The 17,780-nt window shown below is 47.6% G+C and overlaps 2 protein-coding genes across 2 annotated transcripts; one reads left to right on the top strand and one right to left on the bottom strand.

Moving 5' to 3' along the window:
• Window positions 1–433: 433 nt before the first annotated feature.
• Window positions 434–9,621, top strand: ZFP57 (ZFP57 zinc finger protein). Its single transcript, XM_014483601.2, is given in 6 exon segments — window positions 434–505; window positions 2,785–3,286; window positions 3,743–3,869; window positions 4,306–4,410; window positions 5,247–6,466; window positions 6,469–9,621. Coding segments are annotated over 5 exon segments (1,707 nt in total). The 5' UTR covers window positions 434–505; window positions 2,785–3,100; the 3' UTR covers window positions 6,538–9,621.
• MOG (myelin oligodendrocyte glycoprotein) lies at window positions 7,752–17,780 on the bottom strand. Its single transcript, XM_014483602.2, is given in 9 exon segments — window positions 7,752–7,814; window positions 7,816–7,867; window positions 7,869–7,941; window positions 8,270–8,386; window positions 10,046–10,066; window positions 10,397–10,417; window positions 11,928–12,041; window positions 16,227–16,574; window positions 17,696–17,780. Coding segments are annotated over 9 exon segments (894 nt in total).

Here is a 17,780-nt window from a genome sequence, read left to right as displayed (position 1 = left end):
GTCTAGGGGATCTTCGCAACCCAGGGATCAAACTCAGGTCTTCTGCGTTGCAGGCAGATTCTTTACCATCTCAGCTACAGTGGTGAAGAACCCGCCTGCCAGTTAAGGAGAGGTGGGTTTGATTCTTTGGTCAGGAAGATCCCCTGGAAAAAGGAACGGTAACCCACTCCAGTATTCTTGCCTGGAGAATTCCATGGACAGAGGAGCCTGGTGGGCTAGAGTCCAAGGGATCACAAAGAGTTGGACATGACCGAGCTACGAACATATTCTTTACCACTGAGTCACTTGGGTAGCCCAACTGTGTGTTTTCATCAGAAATAATTCAATCCCTTTTCTCCCAAGAGTGAGTTAAGACTGGAAATGAAATCCTAGCCCTGGGTGGGACCAGCAGCTACAATTGGTAGGAGGGATGGGCTAGTGGGATGGGCGGATCCTTTTTCTTTTAAGCTTCCTAGATTGTTTTGAACTCTTGACTTTGGCGGTCCCACAAGCAAAGCCAGGCAGGGTACGCGGTGGGTCTGCGGAAATCGGCGAGGAGAGTGGGGTCGGGACGGGGTCCTGGCAGGGCCGGGGCGGGGTCGCGGGCTCCCGGTACATTTGCGCTGGGTTGGCGCGGCTAGCCGCTGGCCCACCGGAAGTCCTACGTCCTGGAGCCCCGGTCCTCGGCAGCGGCGGGTGAGTAAGGGCAGCGGGGAGTTGAGCTCGCGGTGGTGGAGGCTAGTGAAAGGTTTGTCCTGCGATCTTCCGCCCCTGACCTCGGCAGGCGAGGGGAGCATCGCGCCCCTAGTCCTGGAGGAGTTTCCAAGCCCTGAGGGCCCCTGGGGAAACCTGGACTGGTTCAGGGTGTGGTCCGGTGCGGCGACCACTCACTCCCTGGGGATTCGGCCAAGAGCACGGGCTGCTAGCATGTGTTGAAAAAGTCAGGGTCCCAGCAACGAGGTTTCGGGGCAGACGGGAATCGGGCAGTGCAGTTCCCGTCAGCGGGACCGGTTCAGTGGGTACTGGGTAGCGGGCCACGCAATCGTGAGCGAAACTCTCCGTCCCTGCCCGCGGGAGCCTCCGAGGCTGGGGTCCGAGGCCGGGCGCGAAGTGGCCGGAGGTGAGCGCCATGGGCCCGCGATCTGACCGGGCAGAGCTAGGACCGAGCAGAGACCCAAAGGCCGGATGAGAAGGGCGAAGGCCCGAGGGTCGTTCTGCTTGGCCGGAGGGCAGAAAACTCCAGTGGCTGAAGCAGCGGCGAGCGGGGCGGCAAGGGCGGACCCCGAAGCCTGGAGCGGGTGTTGGGGATTTCAGTGGTTCTCAGAATAGCTACAGGAAACACTGGACGGTTTGGGGTTAGAGATCGGGTGGACTCAGAGCACTGGAAAATGGCGACACATTCCCTCGAGGGGTTTACGTTCTTGGAAGGGCGGGGACGGGCCCTGAACTGATAAACAGGTCTGCGCCTAGAGTCGTGTTACCCCAGCCGCCTTGCACTAGCCGGCCAACCGGTTTGAGCTCTGGGGCGAGTGGATGTAGAAAGTACTATCGAGGTCAACGTGCCAGGGGCAGGCGGCAGCGCCAGAAATTCAGACTCCATAGTTATGCTTTCTCCCCAAACCAGACAACCAGCCTAGAATCTGGACCGAGCGCCCCTGGCCACCACCCCAGCAAATGCTTTTGAGAAAGACTTACAACGGTGGGTCTTTCCTGAGGGAAAACAAGAGAGCCAGAACTTTGAGGATAAGATTATAGAGACTTTTGAAGTGTTATTTTTACTGTGTTCCACGGGCTAGTAGGAGAATAATCCAGACCTGCACCATCTCACCGCTTGATTATGGATGGGCTTGAAGCGAAGGGAGGGAGGGACCAACTTCACCTCCTAGGAAATGCACCTTTCCTGTCAGCTTTCTTTTTAGCAATCCTATTAACTTCATTGTTGAACGCCCCTTTCCTTTCTGGCATTTTCAATTCTACCACCTTTCAAAACAGTGAAAGGAAGAACGTCAACAGGTTTTTAAGTCTTCATTCTTTTCATTCCATTCATTCCATCTGGAGGGAGGCCTAGCGGGGTGAGTGGCAGTCCGCAGGAGGAGGTGGGAGTTCCACCATGTTTGGGCAGAGCAGGAACTTCCCCGGTTGGACCGCAGCTCCAGCGCTGGCTCCCTGGGAGCCAGCCCTTTGTAAGTGTTGGTTGTTGGGCTGTTACCCACTTTTTTATTTTAACGGTCGTTAAACTAACTCTGCTGTGGGGCATGCAGGATCCCCATAAGGGATCAAGCCTGGACTTTTAACCACTGGGCCAACAGGGAAAGTCCCTTCTTTCTTTATTCTTTACAAGGATCTGTATGTATTAAAAATTCACAGAATCATCCTAGATGGGATCTTAGAGAATCTCCTTTAATATTATTTTCCAGTAAAACCACATCAGAATGCAGACACTTGCACAAGGCTGTTTGTGACAGAACCAGGGCTGGTTACCTCAGGCATGTGCTTTCTTTCCAGAATACCATACTGCCACCCTAGAGGGGGCTTTGGGACAGCGGGAATCTTGTCCTCGGTGATAGAGCCCAGGCTTTGAACACTAACTGCTGTGGACTGGGAGCATCCCTGAGCAATTACCTAGCATCTCTGTACTTTAGATTACTTAAAATGAGGTTATTAATCATTACCTCATGAGGCAATACTGAGAGGTTTTAGGTACAAATAAGAGGTTCAATAACTCTTGGTGTTTCCTGACCAAATTAGGAAGCTGTTGTTCCTCACCCCCTCTTACTGATAAGTTTTGTTTCTCTCTGACCTCAGGTTCCTGGAGGTGGGCAGCAGCTAGAAGCAGGGTGAAGCAGAAGGCAGACGACACCTGCAGGGCTGCAACCTGGCATTACTGAATAGTGACTGCTGAGGCAAGGGGGACCAGGTCCCTGAACTCTGTGGCTGAGGCTTGAAGGGAATCAAAGGTGTTCTCAGTTGTGAAAGAGGAGAGTTTGGACAGCAGAACAAAAAAGGAAGATAGCCCCCTGGAGCAGATATCTTTGACACAGGAGGCCAATTCAAACCCTTTGCAAAGGCCTTTGCCAGGTCTCTCCATCTCCTCAGTTGCTGGAAGGTAGATAGCCCCAGGATGGAGCCTAGTCACCCTTGGGGGCCAGACCAGGCATGGATAAAGCTTAAAAGAGACAGCATGGAAGAGAAGGTGTCTGACCAGCCAAAGCCAGTGGAACCTGTACAGAAGCTGCTCCCTCAGGTGGACGAGGAGGGTCTGCCGAAAGCCTGGAAGGGAGAGTGCTGGTGGAAGGAGTGGGTGAAGGTGAGGAGACCAAGCGAGAGGAAGGGAGGGAGGGCCCGGGTCCTGGACTCCAGGAGCTCCTTCATCCATTATCCTGTCTGCAGACCAAATGGAATCTCAGAAGGTTCCAAGCTGTAAAGCATCCAGGAGAAGGGGCTCCGAGTCCTTTTTTCAGCTTCCATACCAACCTGGAATCCTTCAAGGACTACTTGCTGAAATTCATCAGAGTGGCAGCCTTTCATCCTCCCTACTTTCATTCGTACATACCCCTGCCTTCTCCCCCTGCATTGTTCTCCCTTCCTCTCCACCCTTCCTTTCCTGTCTGTACATTAAAGTTGCTGACTTTGTACTTGTCTTTTCCTATTCCTATTTCTTCTCTCCTTCCGTGGTTTTCCTTTTCTCTTAGTGTTCTAAACCTTTAGACTGGATGTCTGTCTGTCTGTATACAAACTCCCCGAATCTTTCCTGTTCTTCCAGAAGCCAGTCACCTTTGAGGATGTGGCAGTAAACTTCACCCAGGAAGAGTGGAAATGTCTAGATGTCAGTCAGAGGGTCCTCTACCAGGATGTTATATCAGAGACTGTCAGAAACTTGATGTCTGTGGGTAAGAGGCTGGGGTTCCTCACAAGCTTTCTGTCCCAGGCCTTTGGAACATCTGGTTTCCCTGGATAGGTAGATCAGCTCACAATTATCTTCACTGATCCTTGGTTTTGGTTCTTTATGTTCCAGGTGGGAAAGATCTGGGTTACTAGGCTCAGGGTGAAAGAAGGAATGAAAGCTTGCATGAAGGCAAAGATAACACTTGTAACATGATAACAGTGTTTTCAAAGAATGCAAATCTGCCTATTCAGCCAGCCAGTATATCCTGAGTCATATGTACCCGGCACTTTGTTGGAATCTGGCCTTTTGTGTGTCTCCTTCCAGCACTTAAGTGTCCCAGATTATGGCTCTTAAACCACAGATATGCAAGAAGTGAGCCCCTGACGTGTGAAGGGGCAGAGCCTGGGACCTCAGCTTTTCCTCTCCTTCCCATTCCCCAGATGGAATCTTTCTGTCTAATCTAGATCTGATCGCCAAGCTTGAGCAAGAAGAGAAACAGTGGGAAGCGGATCTCTGTTCCCCGAATGGAGAAGGCTTTCATTCAGGTGAGAATTGCAAAGGAGAGAGGAGGGTGAAAAGGGCCCAGGATGCCTCAGGAGGATGGAAATGCCTAAGAGGAACAGGGGTCTGTATACCTGGTCCTAGCTTGCATCCTTCCTGCCTGGACATCATCTGCTCAAGTCCCCTGGCTTTAAGAAGATGAGTATCTGAGCCACTCAGGACAAGTGAATATCTTCAGTTTCCAGGGACTGAGAGATTCCATGTCAGTTGCTTATGGCAGCGATAGCCTCTTGATTAAAAAGTCCTTCCCAAGAGAAAAAGAAAGGGATGGGAGATAAGCCTGATGCTGAGTTGGACTAAGGATGACTTGTTCCTGAGAGTAGAATAAGGACTTGAGAGAAATTTAAGTCTGAGTTGACCCCAGTCCTGGTTTGCCGAGACAGTTCTGGTTTATGCTTCTCACCTTAGCTTGATTCTTAATAGCACGTTCTGGTCATCCAAGTGTCCCAATCCTTATGATATATTATGAGGTCACCTGTGGGTATCTGGGGTGTCTGGGAGTATGATCAATATTGCAAATGAGAGGAATTAACACATGCATTGTAAATAAACTATACTTTGGTAATTGAAAAAAGAAAATGAAAAGAAATGGATTTGAAGAAATGTGGTTAAAATTTTGATCTCAGATATTGTTGGAAGATGCCAGTTAAATTTTTATTTGCTTTCAATTTGACAACCCAAAAGTTTATTCTTATCTCTGGTCTCTGAGGTGTAAGAGTGAGGGTGAATGTCGGGTGGGAGAGGAAGCAGTGTGGACTGAACAGACAGCTGTGTCAGGGCTGTCATGATGAATCCCATCATTCTTCCTCATTTCCTCCAGGAGGCAAGAAGGAGGAAAGCCAAGAACAGAGTCAGAGTTTGGGAGATGAGGGGACTGTTGATGACAAGAAGGCCTCCCTTGCTCACAGAGGCTTGGGCCCAACCTCTCCTCCAGCTGGGTCCCCGGAAAAGACGCCAACATTGCCAGAATCCTGGGCTCGGCCAGCCTTTACCTGTCACACCTGTGGCAAGTGCTTCAGCAAGCGCTCCAGCCTCTACAACCATCAGCTTGTTCACAACAGCGCCCAGTGTGGGAAGTCCTTCCAGAACCCCAAGGACCTCAGCTCCGGCCGGCGCAAGCAACCCAGGGAAAGGCCCTTCCGCTGCTCGCTCTGTGGCAAGACCTACTGCGATGCTTCTGGACTGAGCCGTCACCGCCGTGTCCATCTGGGCTACCGGCCCCATGCGTGCCCCTTCTGTGGGAAGTGCTTCAGGGACCAGTCTGAGCTCAAACGCCACCAGAAGACGCACCAAGGCCAGAAGCTGGGGGCTGGAAACCAGAAGCATATTGTGAGGACTCCGGATACCAGAGCTGGATTACAGGGCCTGGCAACAGGGAACCATGCAGCAGTGGCTGTGACCCAAGGACCCACACTTAAAACCAAGGGTCCCAAGACTCAGCCCCAGCCGTCAATAGACAGGAACCAGGTACCTGCCACCAAGAACATGGTAATCACTGTGAGAGCTCAGGCCCCAGAGCCTGTGACCAGGACCCCAGCCCCAGAGCCTGTGACCAGGACCCCAGCCCCAGAGCCTGTGACCAGGACCCTGGCAGCCAACATGCGAGCTACTCGCCTGAACACCAAGTCCAACTCTCACCCAGAGAAGCCTTCAAGACTCAAGGTCTTCTCTTGCCCTCATTGTCCCTTAACTTTTAGCAGGAAAACCCGTCTCTCCAGTCATCAGAAGGTCCACTTCACAGAGCAGTCCAACCGCTGCTTCCACTGTGGCAAGTCCTTCACTTTATTCTCCGGGCTGATCCGGCACCAGCAGACTCACTGGAAGCAGAGGGTCTACTGTTGCCCTATATGCGACGTCTGCTTTGGGGAGAAAGAGGACCTTTTGGGTCACTGGGGGGGCTACAGAAGCAAGGGGCTATTCCTGGGCAGTCCCCACAAGTGCTGGGCCATCCTGGGTCAGTGGCTTGGCTTCTTTCCCAATGCCTCTGCTGTGGCAGGGAAGGAAATGGATCTTTCTCCTGGATCCAGACCTCAGGAAAGGGGAGGAAGGGAGAGGAAAAGGCACGCAGAAGAAAGAAAGCAAAGGCAATGAAGGTCTTAGAAGGGAAATGAATGGCCTGTCCGCCTGAGGTCTTTCTCTGTTTGGTTTTCCAGAGGAATGACCTACAGGGTAAGGAGACTGGGATAAAGGAAGAGAGGTGATGGGATAGAGGAGGACATACAGAAAGGAAAGGGGACAAGAAGTGGCACTTGGAAACTTGTATTGTTATTAATTAGCACCTAGCTTGTTTCTTTGCGTCTGATAGACCATCAAGTAGTAATTGTTCAAAAAGACAGTGGATCTCCATTAGGTATGAAGATGAGAGGGAAAGGATGAGAGAAGGGAAAGTCTGAGGGGCCCATCTGGATGGGGTGTGGAAGTAGAAGGGAGGTGTTTAAAAGCAGGCATGTTGCTCCGTTCTCATCCGTTCTCATCCCTTGCTCCCCTGGCTCCTCGTTGAGCCGCTCAGGCAAGATGGAGCTCTGGCCAGCACTCCATGGGTTTCTCCCCAGGTCCTCGCTCTGCAGATCACTTGGCTCTCTCTTGGATATTGTGGACTTTTCCTGCACCTTCTCTTCAACCCTTCACACCCCTCAGCTCTGCCTACCAGGGCTGAGATTTTGGAAGAAATGACCACCATTTGCAAAGCTGATGTGTTGTAATTTGCAACGAGGAGGTTCCTGGTCTTCATTTCATGGCAGAGACCCACTTGTCTGTGTTACTCTGCAGCACAGGTGTCCTCTGACAGAAAGAAGAACACCTGCCTGGCTGTAGCCGGAGAGGACTTCAGGTGGAAGACAGACCAAGGAGCAGAATGATGTGGGCAGCAAAAAGGGGGAGAGGAGGGAAGGAGCTGGGGAAAGGGACAGACAAGGTAAAGACAGAAGAGAAGTGGATCCTGTTTGAATTCAGAGCATTCCTGGAAATGCAGATTGCAATGTCCCCGCAGCGAGGAGGGAGGCCAGTGAATGTGCAACTCAATGGATGTGACATCCCCAATGACTGATCCTTGGACCAGCCAGGCTCTTCTCCATCCCAGCCAAGATGCTGTATCCTTCAGAAGGGGTTTCCTAGAAGGAGGAGAAAATAACTTGAAAAAGCCGTCAACAGTTCCTGTCATGAAACTGTTAAACCAGAGAGAAGAAAGACCCTGAGGAGCCACCCAGCATCAGAGGTGAGGCCCAGGGCAGCTGCTGTAGGGAATGGATGAACGAATGGGAAAGGAGGCAGTTGGAGTGGGATTCCTGATAGTGGGGCTCCTAGCTGGGACAGATCAGGCAGCAGATTAGAGTGCCTTCAGCGCCCATTCCCCAGGAGGAGACATCCCTCCACCCAGGCTTGCCAGCCCCTTCCTTTCCTCTTGGATTTTGATCCCTCAGTAGCCCCCTCTTCCCCTTGCTGCTGCTGCTCTCTGTCTTTTGCTTTCAGCTTTTAAGAAAGTGAAGAAAACTTACTTAGCTCTTCAAGAAATTGCCCTGAAAACAAAGAGAAATAGGTGATGAGCGGAAGATGACTGGCTCCTCCCACATCCTCCCTGTGGACTTTGTAGTCACGCCCCTCCCCCCTTCCACTAAGAGACCCCTCAAGTCTCAATAAGTGGTTCGCTTCTTGGATTATTTCTATTTTCTGAGGAGAAATTTCTTCTTTCTGAGGAGTCTGGGGTTGGCTATGGGGACAGAGCAGGAAGGACATTCCGGCTCTGAATCTTGAACCCTGCTCCCATCCACCCTCTTTAAGTTTCCTATTCAGGGCTGGCTTGATCCCTCCAGCTCAGTGGTCCTGTCTGCTGCCCCAACACTGCACCTGCTAGTCTGCGGTGTAGCCAGTTATAGCAGATGATCAAGGCCACCAGGGGTCCGAGAACCGGCACGATGACAAATAGGGTTATCTTCCAGCAGGGCACCATCAGGAAGTGGGGATCTGAATTATTTGCCACAAAACAAACAGGATGAACATGTGTTCCCCTCTTGTGTCCCACCCACCCACTCCATTTATTATTGCGTTTCTTTGGGATTGGGGGTTCTTAACCTGCGTGCCAAAACAGTTTGGATAGAATCCAGGGAGTTCATGAATTTGCATGAGAAAAGCACTACATTTTTATTTTCACTAACTTCGAACTGAATTTAGCTTTTTCTTCCTGAAAAAGGACCATAACAAATCAGTTATCAGTGGTACTTCTGACTTTATCACCAATGGAAACAGCATTCCCATCAGAGTTGTTTCTGAAGTCTCAAAATACTGTTTATCAATATTTTGAAATACCAGATTGTTAGACTTGCCACTACATTTTATTATTTAATCTATAGTTTTGTTATTTAAAGAAATATTGGTTGCTTTAATCACAAATTTGTTTACATTTTGATAACTTTCAAAATAATGATTTTCTTTGTAATCATATGTGTTGTATTTTATGTGTACATTTCAAAACATTCTGGGAAGGGAGAGGTTCATGAAGCTTCACCAGACTGTTGAAGAGTACAGAGTTAAGACCTTTGTTACTTGAATCCTGTAAAACAAAGATCTTGGTCCTCCCCTTTGAGTTGGAGACTGTGTGTGTTTTTTTCTGCACACTGATTAAATGCCAGGGTGGAGCCAGGGACACCTCCAAGCCTTCAGAAGCAAACGCTGTTTGGGAAGGCTGCTCAGGGCAGGGACCATATTAAAATTTCTGCAACATCCACTGAACAAGGATTAGGGTGCCCTCCTGTTGTAGGCACTGTCCTTAAGGCACTAGATGATCTGCAGTGAACAAAAAGGACAGAAACCGTATCCTTGGGCCAACTTTTTTTTTTTTTTTTTTTTTGCTGTGTGGCATGCAGGATCTTAGCTCCCCCACCAGGGATCAAACCCGTACCCGCTACAGTGGAAGTGCAGAGTCTTCCACGGTGGACTGCCAGGGAAGTTCAGGCCAACATTCTAGGGGGGGTGTCTTCACTTCCCCCACTAAGTCTTCCCCGAGGAGTCAGTTACTTATTCTGTACTCATGAAAACTCATTTTTCCTCATGATTGGTCAATGATGTATATGTACTTTCATTCACCAGTTAATTTATGTGTATGTATCACTTCCCCAACTAGACATCAAATTGATGTGCAGAGGCACTGTTTACCTCTCCTTTGTAATTCCTGAAAAAAATAAAATCATGTACATAAAGTATTTGTAATTCCTAGAATGAGTTAACATTGGGAAGCTGTGTTATAGTACCACACATAAAAGTGTGTGCTTGTGTGCTCAGTCATGTCCAACTCTTTCCGACCCGTGGACTGTAGTCCGCCAGGTCTACAGTGGGGTTTTCCAAGCAAGAATACTGAAATGAGTTGTTATTTCCTCCTCTAGTGATCTTTCCAACCTAAGGATCGAACCCACATCTCCTGCATTGCAGGCAGATTCTTTATCACTGAGCCACCTGGAAGCTCTAATTAATAATGCTATTATCTAACCAACCCTAGATGCAGACGATGACATTCAAAGAAAGAACAAGAGAGGGAGAAGACCAACCGGGAGCTGGGAGTCCTTATGTCCCCAGGTGACAGGAGTCGAGTGAAACACCAAGCTGACCTGGGGGGCTGCCAGAACTTACCAAAAGTCCGGTGGAGATTCTCTGAAAGAAGAAAAAATGCAAATGAACTTAGTAGTGCACTGGCAATGATCCTTTCTCCTCTGAGCCTTTGTTATTTAATGACTTGCAATTGTTTGTAGTTGTAAGTGGTGCACAATGATGGAGGAAGGGGAGCTGTAGGATTTTACTTCTGCTCTCCCGGAAGGCAGGGAAGAGAAATGAAACTTTGTACGACTGGTTTTAGGAGTTTTAAATAGAGAAGTTCTTGCTCCAAGGGAGCACAAGGTGTTGGGACAGAGGCAGAGATGGTCAGAGAAAATGACCATTTCAGTTATGAGGAAGGTCTGGGGAGGGAAGGTGCCTGGAACTCACCTATCTCTGCCCAGAGTTTTCCTAAAATAGAAAAAGGCGACATTGTTAATTCTACCTCAGGCAGTAGATGGAGCCCCTCCCCACCCACTGCCCTGGGCCTTTGTGCAGGCTCTTTTCTCAGCAGCCTGGGAGCATCCTTAGAGTGAGAACCAGATTTGAATCCCGGGCTTCAGGCTCATTCTTTGGCTACTGCCTGGTTTAAAGAAAGTGGAGAACCTCGGTAGACAGCAATGTCCACCAACACCCTGAACCATTATCTCCCCCACTGCTGTCTGCTCCTTTTCCTGTTGGTTCTGGGGTCACACAGGCACTCCACCCTGCTGGGTTGTCAATTTGTTAATCTAAAGCTACTTCCCATCTGAAGGAGGAAAGAAGGAACTAAACATTTAGTTGAGCAGCTGCTTTGTGACTGGCTCTGTATTAGGCACTTTACATAACACTGTCCCCTACCTTCTGGGAGGGAGGGTGTTATCTCTGCCTGACACAGACAAGGCAACTGAGACTTGGAGGAGGGTTCTGGTCATTGAGCTGGACCCAAACCCAGGCCTCCCAATTCCACTGCTGCTGCTAAGTCGCTTCAGTAGTGTCCGACTCTGTGCGACCCCATAGACGGCAGCCCACCAGGCTCCCCCAACCCTGGGATTCTCCAGGCAAGAATACTGGAGTGGGTTGCCATTTCCTTCTCCAATGCATGAAAGTGAAAAGTGAAAGTGAAGTCGCTCAGTCATGTCCAAATCTTCTCAACCCCACAGACTGTAGCCTACCAGGCTCCTCCGTCCATGGGATTTTCCAGGCAAGAGTACTGGAGTGGGGTGCCACTAGTCAGGTCCTTTCTCCTCAGCCATGTGGGTGAAGAGGTTACTGAATATCTGGGATGAGGTCATGGGGAGAGAAGACCCCACCAATATCACCCCTTCATATACTCCAAACTGTCCTTGCTGCTTTAGCCTGTTAGGAATGGGAAGGGGAAGGAGGCCCTATAGGCTTTGGCTTTGGGAACACTTGGTGGAGGGGAGAAGTCTTGACATGAATGCTCTTGGGCACAAGAGGCAGCTTCAGACAGCTGGACCCCAGACCTCGATGTTGGATGGAGAAGGAGAAACACCTATTATGTGGTAGGGAGTTTTACTTATAGTATCTTTGTTTAAACCTAATAACACAGACCTGCCAAATTCTGAAGCTCACACTCTCCCAGAAGGATAAGCTGCTGTGTATGGTACAGGGGCCAGAAAATAGGGGTTTCAGTTTGAGCTCTGCCACTTACAAGCTGTACCAGCTTGAGTAAATCTCTGAACCGCTCCAGGCCTCAGTTGCCTCCTCTGTAAAATGGGGTTATTGCATGTCAGCCCTACCTCTTATGAAAGCTAAAGGTCCTGTTGCCCAAATGATAATTACATTCAGCAAGATATAAAACTTGTCATTATGGAGTTCTGAACCCAGAAGTCCCTCAAGAATAGGTATCAGCTGACCAAGCTCCAAGAGGCCAGGCACTTCAGGGACGGTCCCCCGCCAGCCGCCCTCCAGCCTGTACCTCGGAGTCTGCGCTGCAGGCACAGGAAGACGAGGCCCACGGTGATCTGTAGGAGGAGCACTGGCAGGACCGCGATGAGCACCAGCACGCCGGGGTTGATCCAGTAGAAGGGATCTGAAAGGCAGAACCAGGGAGGCCCAGTGCTCATCCTCAACAGCCAGCACAGCGCCCAAAGATGACTCAGAACTGACATCTGAGCTTAGGCTTAAAAGAAAAGTGGTTGTTTCCAGGCAGGGCCGGTAGTTTAGAATGACAGGAGTCTATATATTGGGCAAGTCTTGGAGAGTTTTGAGAACCACACAAGGGACTTAGATCTGACCCTCAAGGTCACGGGGGTACTCTGAAGGATTTCTTGATGAGGAGGAACAAGATCTGACACACTGACTGCAGGATGTGGGGAGGGGTGGGGAGTCAATTAAGAGGCTATGATAAGAGTGAAAGTAAAAAACATGAGCCTGAACTAGGACAGTGTAGGAAATCGAGGTGAACTTAAACAGGAGAAAAAGTCTTTTTAGTAACTTTTAAACTGAAATGTAGTGTTTCTTTCAATTATGTTTGTAGGTAACACTCTGAAACAATATGAACAGAACCTGAGACTTTCTCATCCTTAAAACACACAACTATTTTCATATCACAGTTGGTGCAGAAATCTCAAAATATCACTTATGTTCACCGTTTTGAAATGACACTCTGATCAGGGCCACCCCATATCTTATTTAAAAGTAACCTGGAGCAACAGGATTTTGATAACTATTTTAGTACAGGTATGTTATTCATTTCAAATATCCTTCTGAGAAGGGGTCCATCGATTTTACCAGTCTGATAAAAGGGTGCGTGACGCAAAGAAAAGTTCAGAACCTCTGTTCTGGAGATTTTGAGAAAGTGGAATCCATGGATTTGGTAGATGTGGACTGGAAATGGTAAAGAGAGAGGGGTGATCTTTGCCTTTCTGGTGCCATCTAGTGCCCATTTTAGAGTCTGCCCTTCAGTGCCTCAAAGCTTTCCTGGTGTAGTCTCAGCATGCAGGGACTACGCTTTTCATTTTGTTCTCTGCTTTAGGGGGCTAAGGGCTTCCCTTGTGGCTCAGTTGGTAGAGAATCTGCCTGCAGTACGTGCGACCTGGGATCGATCCTGGGTTGAGAAGATCCCCTGGAGAAGGGAAACACTACCCACTCCAGTATTCTGGCCTGGAGAACTCCATGGACTGTATAGTCCATTGGGTCGCAAAGAGTCCCACATGACTGAGCGACTTTCACTTACTCACTTAGGGGGCTAAATAAAGATACTGACATCAGGGTAGGCATTAAGTCACAGCAAAAACCCTCAAACTGGTTTCGTGGGTAAAAATACCACCCTTCAAGCTGTAGTTTCAGGTTCTTGTCTGTTACTGTGTCCCCCAGGAGAAAACAGTCAACTCTGCTTTCAAAGTTCTTATCAGAAGTAACCTGGAGCAACATGATTTAGCAACTACATACTTTAGTTCCTTTCTTTGTACACCTTTTATATTTTAACAAAGGGTTAGAATCACAAAATGAGAGAAAAGCAAACATTGTGAGACTTCTGATATAAAGTGATAAGTGAAGTATATAGCATCACCTATGAAATATGCCTGACAAAACAGATCAAATGAATCTGAATCTGATGGTGCATATTCTAATCGATGAGTTCACAGGAAATAAAGCGTATGGAACACCCTGTTGAACAACATGGGAATGAAATCATGGAGAGGTCTACAGGGTGAATACCTGCCTGTGGATCTTGTTTGGATTGGATTCAAGCAAACCAACTGCAAAAATGTATTTATAAAATAATCAGAAAAATGTGAACACAGACTGGGTATTAATAAGAATTTTTGTTAAAGTTTAAAGATGTAACTAATATTTTGGTTATGATTTTGTTTTGTTTGATGAGTTTTTCTGTTTGAGACATACATTCTTGAAGATTTAGCAAATGACATGATAATGCTGTCTAGGATTTGCCTGAATAACTCAACTGGGGAGGAAGTTAATGAGTGTGGTTGAGTGAAACAGGTTGTCTGTCCCTGGTTCATAACTGCTGCAGTCAGGTGATGGGAACTGGGAGGCTCATAAGAATCTCTCTACTCCTGGGACTATTTTACAGTTTCATAATGAAGAGTTTAAGGAAAGGTTTAGAGACAACTAGTAACAAAATCATAAAATTGACAAGAAAAATGTAAAGTTGGAAAGTGAGATTAGAAACTCTCCAGTACTCTTGCCTGGAAAATCCCATGGATGGAGGAGCCTGGTAGGCTGCAGTCTATGGGGTCACTAAGAGTTGGACATGACTGAGCGACTTCACTTTCACTTTTCACTTTCATGCATTGGAGAAGGAAATGGCAACCCACTCCAGTATTCTTGCCTGGAGAATCCCAGGGATGGGGGAGCCTGGTGGGCTGCTGCCTATTGGGTCGCACAGAGTCGGACACAACTGAAGAGACTTAGCAGCAGCAGCAGCAGAGAAAAAGGGAAGGTAATTACACCTGAGAATCCCATGGACAGAGGAGCCTGATGGGCTACAGTCCACGGGATCGCAAGTGTTGGGCATGACTTAGTGACTAAACCACCAATTACACCTGAAATTTGGCAATCACATGCTTACTGCATTTTGGTCCTAAATTTGTCTTGGCTTCCTGGAGCCACAGGCTAAGTGAGTGGTCCCTTATAAAATACTTTTTTTTTTTTTTTTTTAAAGACTCTTAGGCATGCAGATTATAAGACAGGAGGAAGTGGGTTGGATTATGGAAATCCACCCAAAGGAAAACTTTCTCCCCAGGGAGTTTTTTTTTTTTTTTTTCTGAGGGAGTGGGGATGGGAAATGTATTGGGGGAGGCAGTTTTTGAGCAAGGAGGAAGTTATTGAACAGGAATGAGGAAAATCAGCCAACTGGAGAGGTTGGCTCTCCAGTTAGACTCCCTTGCAGGTAAAAATCCCCCAGTAAGAACAGCTGTATGAAGAACATTCTGTGCCACACAAAGCTATTTTCACATGCCTGAAATCCCTCTGTAGAAACAGTGCTTTGTTATCCCACATACAATGCCATCTTCTGGTCCCAGCACTGCGACAGTGGCCCTTGAGACACAAAAGTGATCGATTGTCTGATGTTTGTGCTGCAGGTGGGGAGGAGGGAAGGAAAATGACCTGAGGCTCTGGCCTCAAAATATTTTTGATCCTCGATTAAATAGCAATTAACTTTCAAATCTCCCCCTCCTTGTACACATCTTAACTCCTCAGAGATAGATAAAACAACAAAGTTTCAAAGTCATCCATCACACAAAACATACTGCAATGAAATTCTGGAGAAAGGAAGCAATGGAGGTAAAATCTATAGGTAACATCTCTTTCTATGAATATAGTCAGACATTTGTTCTACTTGTTTAACTCACTTGTAGTTACGTTTATCAGGAATATATTCAACCTCATCTAATAAAACACTACAAACACATCAACTGAGGAATTCATTGTAATAGGATTTGCAATAGGACCTATTCCTAGCCTTAGGAATAGGGCTCTTATTCATAACAAATAAATAAAAAGACAATACAAAGCAAAACAAGAAGGGAAAAAGTCCACTTGGATACTTTGATTAACTTTTAGATAATTCATATTCCCCTTGAGTAGCACAAAATAACACACAAATGGATTATTCTGGATTTTGCTGCTTGCATTTATCATTTTTTTCTATTTAAGATAAAGAATTTCCCTAGGCATACCCACAAATGTACACATTATATATACATTTTTATATAAATGATAAGTATGATGATATGGATAAAATTACAGTTGTTTTTCTTTTTGTTGGATCACACCCTATCCTCCCTTCTTTCCCCCAAAGTGAACCATATTAATTTTCTTACCGATGTCTTTTTGTGTTTCTCTGATATAAAACATAAGGTTTTGTCCTGTTCCCTATATTCTGTAGCTGTCTTTTATTATCCAACAATACCTTGTGAAATGCCTCCAGGATGTCTGGTAGGGCCCTAAAGCAATTTTTTACATGGCTCCATGATATTTACTATATGGATAACAGTGTTTACTCAGTCACTCCCTACTCTTGGGTATGGACTCTGATTCTGGCTTCTTTCTCATGTAGAGTAATGATGTAGTAGACATTGTGGGCATATGAATTCCCATGTGTTGATGTGTATCTCTATGAAGTTAATTCCCAGGAGCGAGCTGTTTGGGTTGAAGGATCTCATCTCAACTGAGAGAATGGTCAGAGGCTCAGAGGAAAGTCTTGGCCATCGAACAGATGATACCTACTGATACACACACTACTCACCTTCCACTTTCAATTCCATCGCTGCCTCCTCTTGGTAAGAGTGATCTCGGAAGAAGCAGGTAAAACCTCCTTCATCTGAGAACCTCACATTCCGGATCCTGAGGGTCACCTTCCCTTCCCCAATGGTCTCTTTTAGCAGCTGTGTGCGGCCCCGGTATTCAGGTGCCTGCTCTTCATCTTGGTCCTTGCCATTTCGGTAGAGATGAACCACCCTGGAGAAGGGGGGCCGATACCATCCCACCTCCATGCCTGTAGCGTTCTTTCCTGGAGATATGCGACAGGGCAATTCCACTTCATCCCCTACCAGCGCCCGGATGGGGTGCCCTGGTCCTATTACTCTGAACTGTCCTGTCCAAGACACCAAAGAAAAGAAACTGAGTGTCACAGGGAACCTGGACAAACAAGTCCTTCATGGGAAGGAAGGGCTGCTTCAAACAGGGAAAGAAGGAGCTTAATTTTTAAGTGGAATTCTAGAGCCAGGGAAAAGCTCAGTTTTTCTTAAAGGTCTCTGTTTGGAGAGATACAGCGAGTTCCCTGCATAGATCATTCTAGCCAGTGGCCATCCCAGCCCCTAGGAATGCGGCCAAACATTGCTCAGTTTTATGGTCCCATGGGCCTTCCTGTTCAGACTTGGCCAGATTGATTGTTATTTTCCCCTTAGCGGTTTTGCTTTGGTCACTTCACTGCTACCACCTCTCTGTCACTTCTCAGCTCTCTGTTCTTGTTCATACCCTGGTCCCAGATTCTTCTCTGAGATCACCCTAGAGGTGGCTCTGTTTTCTTCTTCATTTCCTCTGTATCTTCAGCCCTCTCTATAGCTCCTGGACCCTGCCATACATGCTCCCAGTCTGTTTTCATCTGTGGGACGTATCTCCTCGTCAGACTGGAAGCAACTGGGAGATGAGGCTGCTTTCTCCATTAGACCTGCAAAGATTTCTTGAAGGCATGCATAGGTCCCCTCTGTTAGGTGGCTCCTTGAGGTTGGGAATGTGTCTTCTGAGAGCAGGGCTCCTCTGTAAAAACTTATTAGTGTCTGATCGTGCAGAACAGAACTCTCGGAACAGAACTCTCAAACATGACAAGACACTTCAACAAACATTTATTGAGGTTTACCATGGGACAAGTGTGACTAAGCATGTTAAAGGTTTCATTTTATTGAACCCTGACAGCAACTCCAAAAGGTTGTTATGATATTCCCTGTTTGATAGGTGAGAAATCAAAGCTGGAAAGATAGGTAAGAACCAAGTTCAGGGAAAGCCCTGAGTTAAGGTCACGTGATGGAGTTGGGGTCCCTTCTGAAGGCTGTAGGGAGGCACTGAAGGTGTCTGAGGGGAACCATGTCAGCACATCTATGTTTTGGAAAGATCACTTGCACGGCAACTTGAGGATGTATTGAAGGAAGTAAGCCCAGAAAACTAGCCTTTCTGTTCTCAGAGTCTCCCCAGGGCAGGAATAAAGAGAAATCTTACCTGCAGAGCTGGAAGTCAACTGGAGGAGGAGGAAGAGGAGGGAGGGGAGACAGCTGGGCAGAGAGGAGCTCAATAAACTGGCCAT

The sequence above is a fragment of the Bos mutus genome, chromosome 23 (genome assembly GCF_027580195.1).
Source record: "Bos mutus isolate GX-2022 chromosome 23, NWIPB_WYAK_1.1, whole genome shotgun sequence".
NCBI lineage: Eukaryota > Metazoa > Chordata > Mammalia > Artiodactyla > Bovidae > Bos > Bos mutus.
Note: the sequence above shows the minus strand (reverse complement) of the source record. Positions and strands in the feature narration are given on the sequence as shown.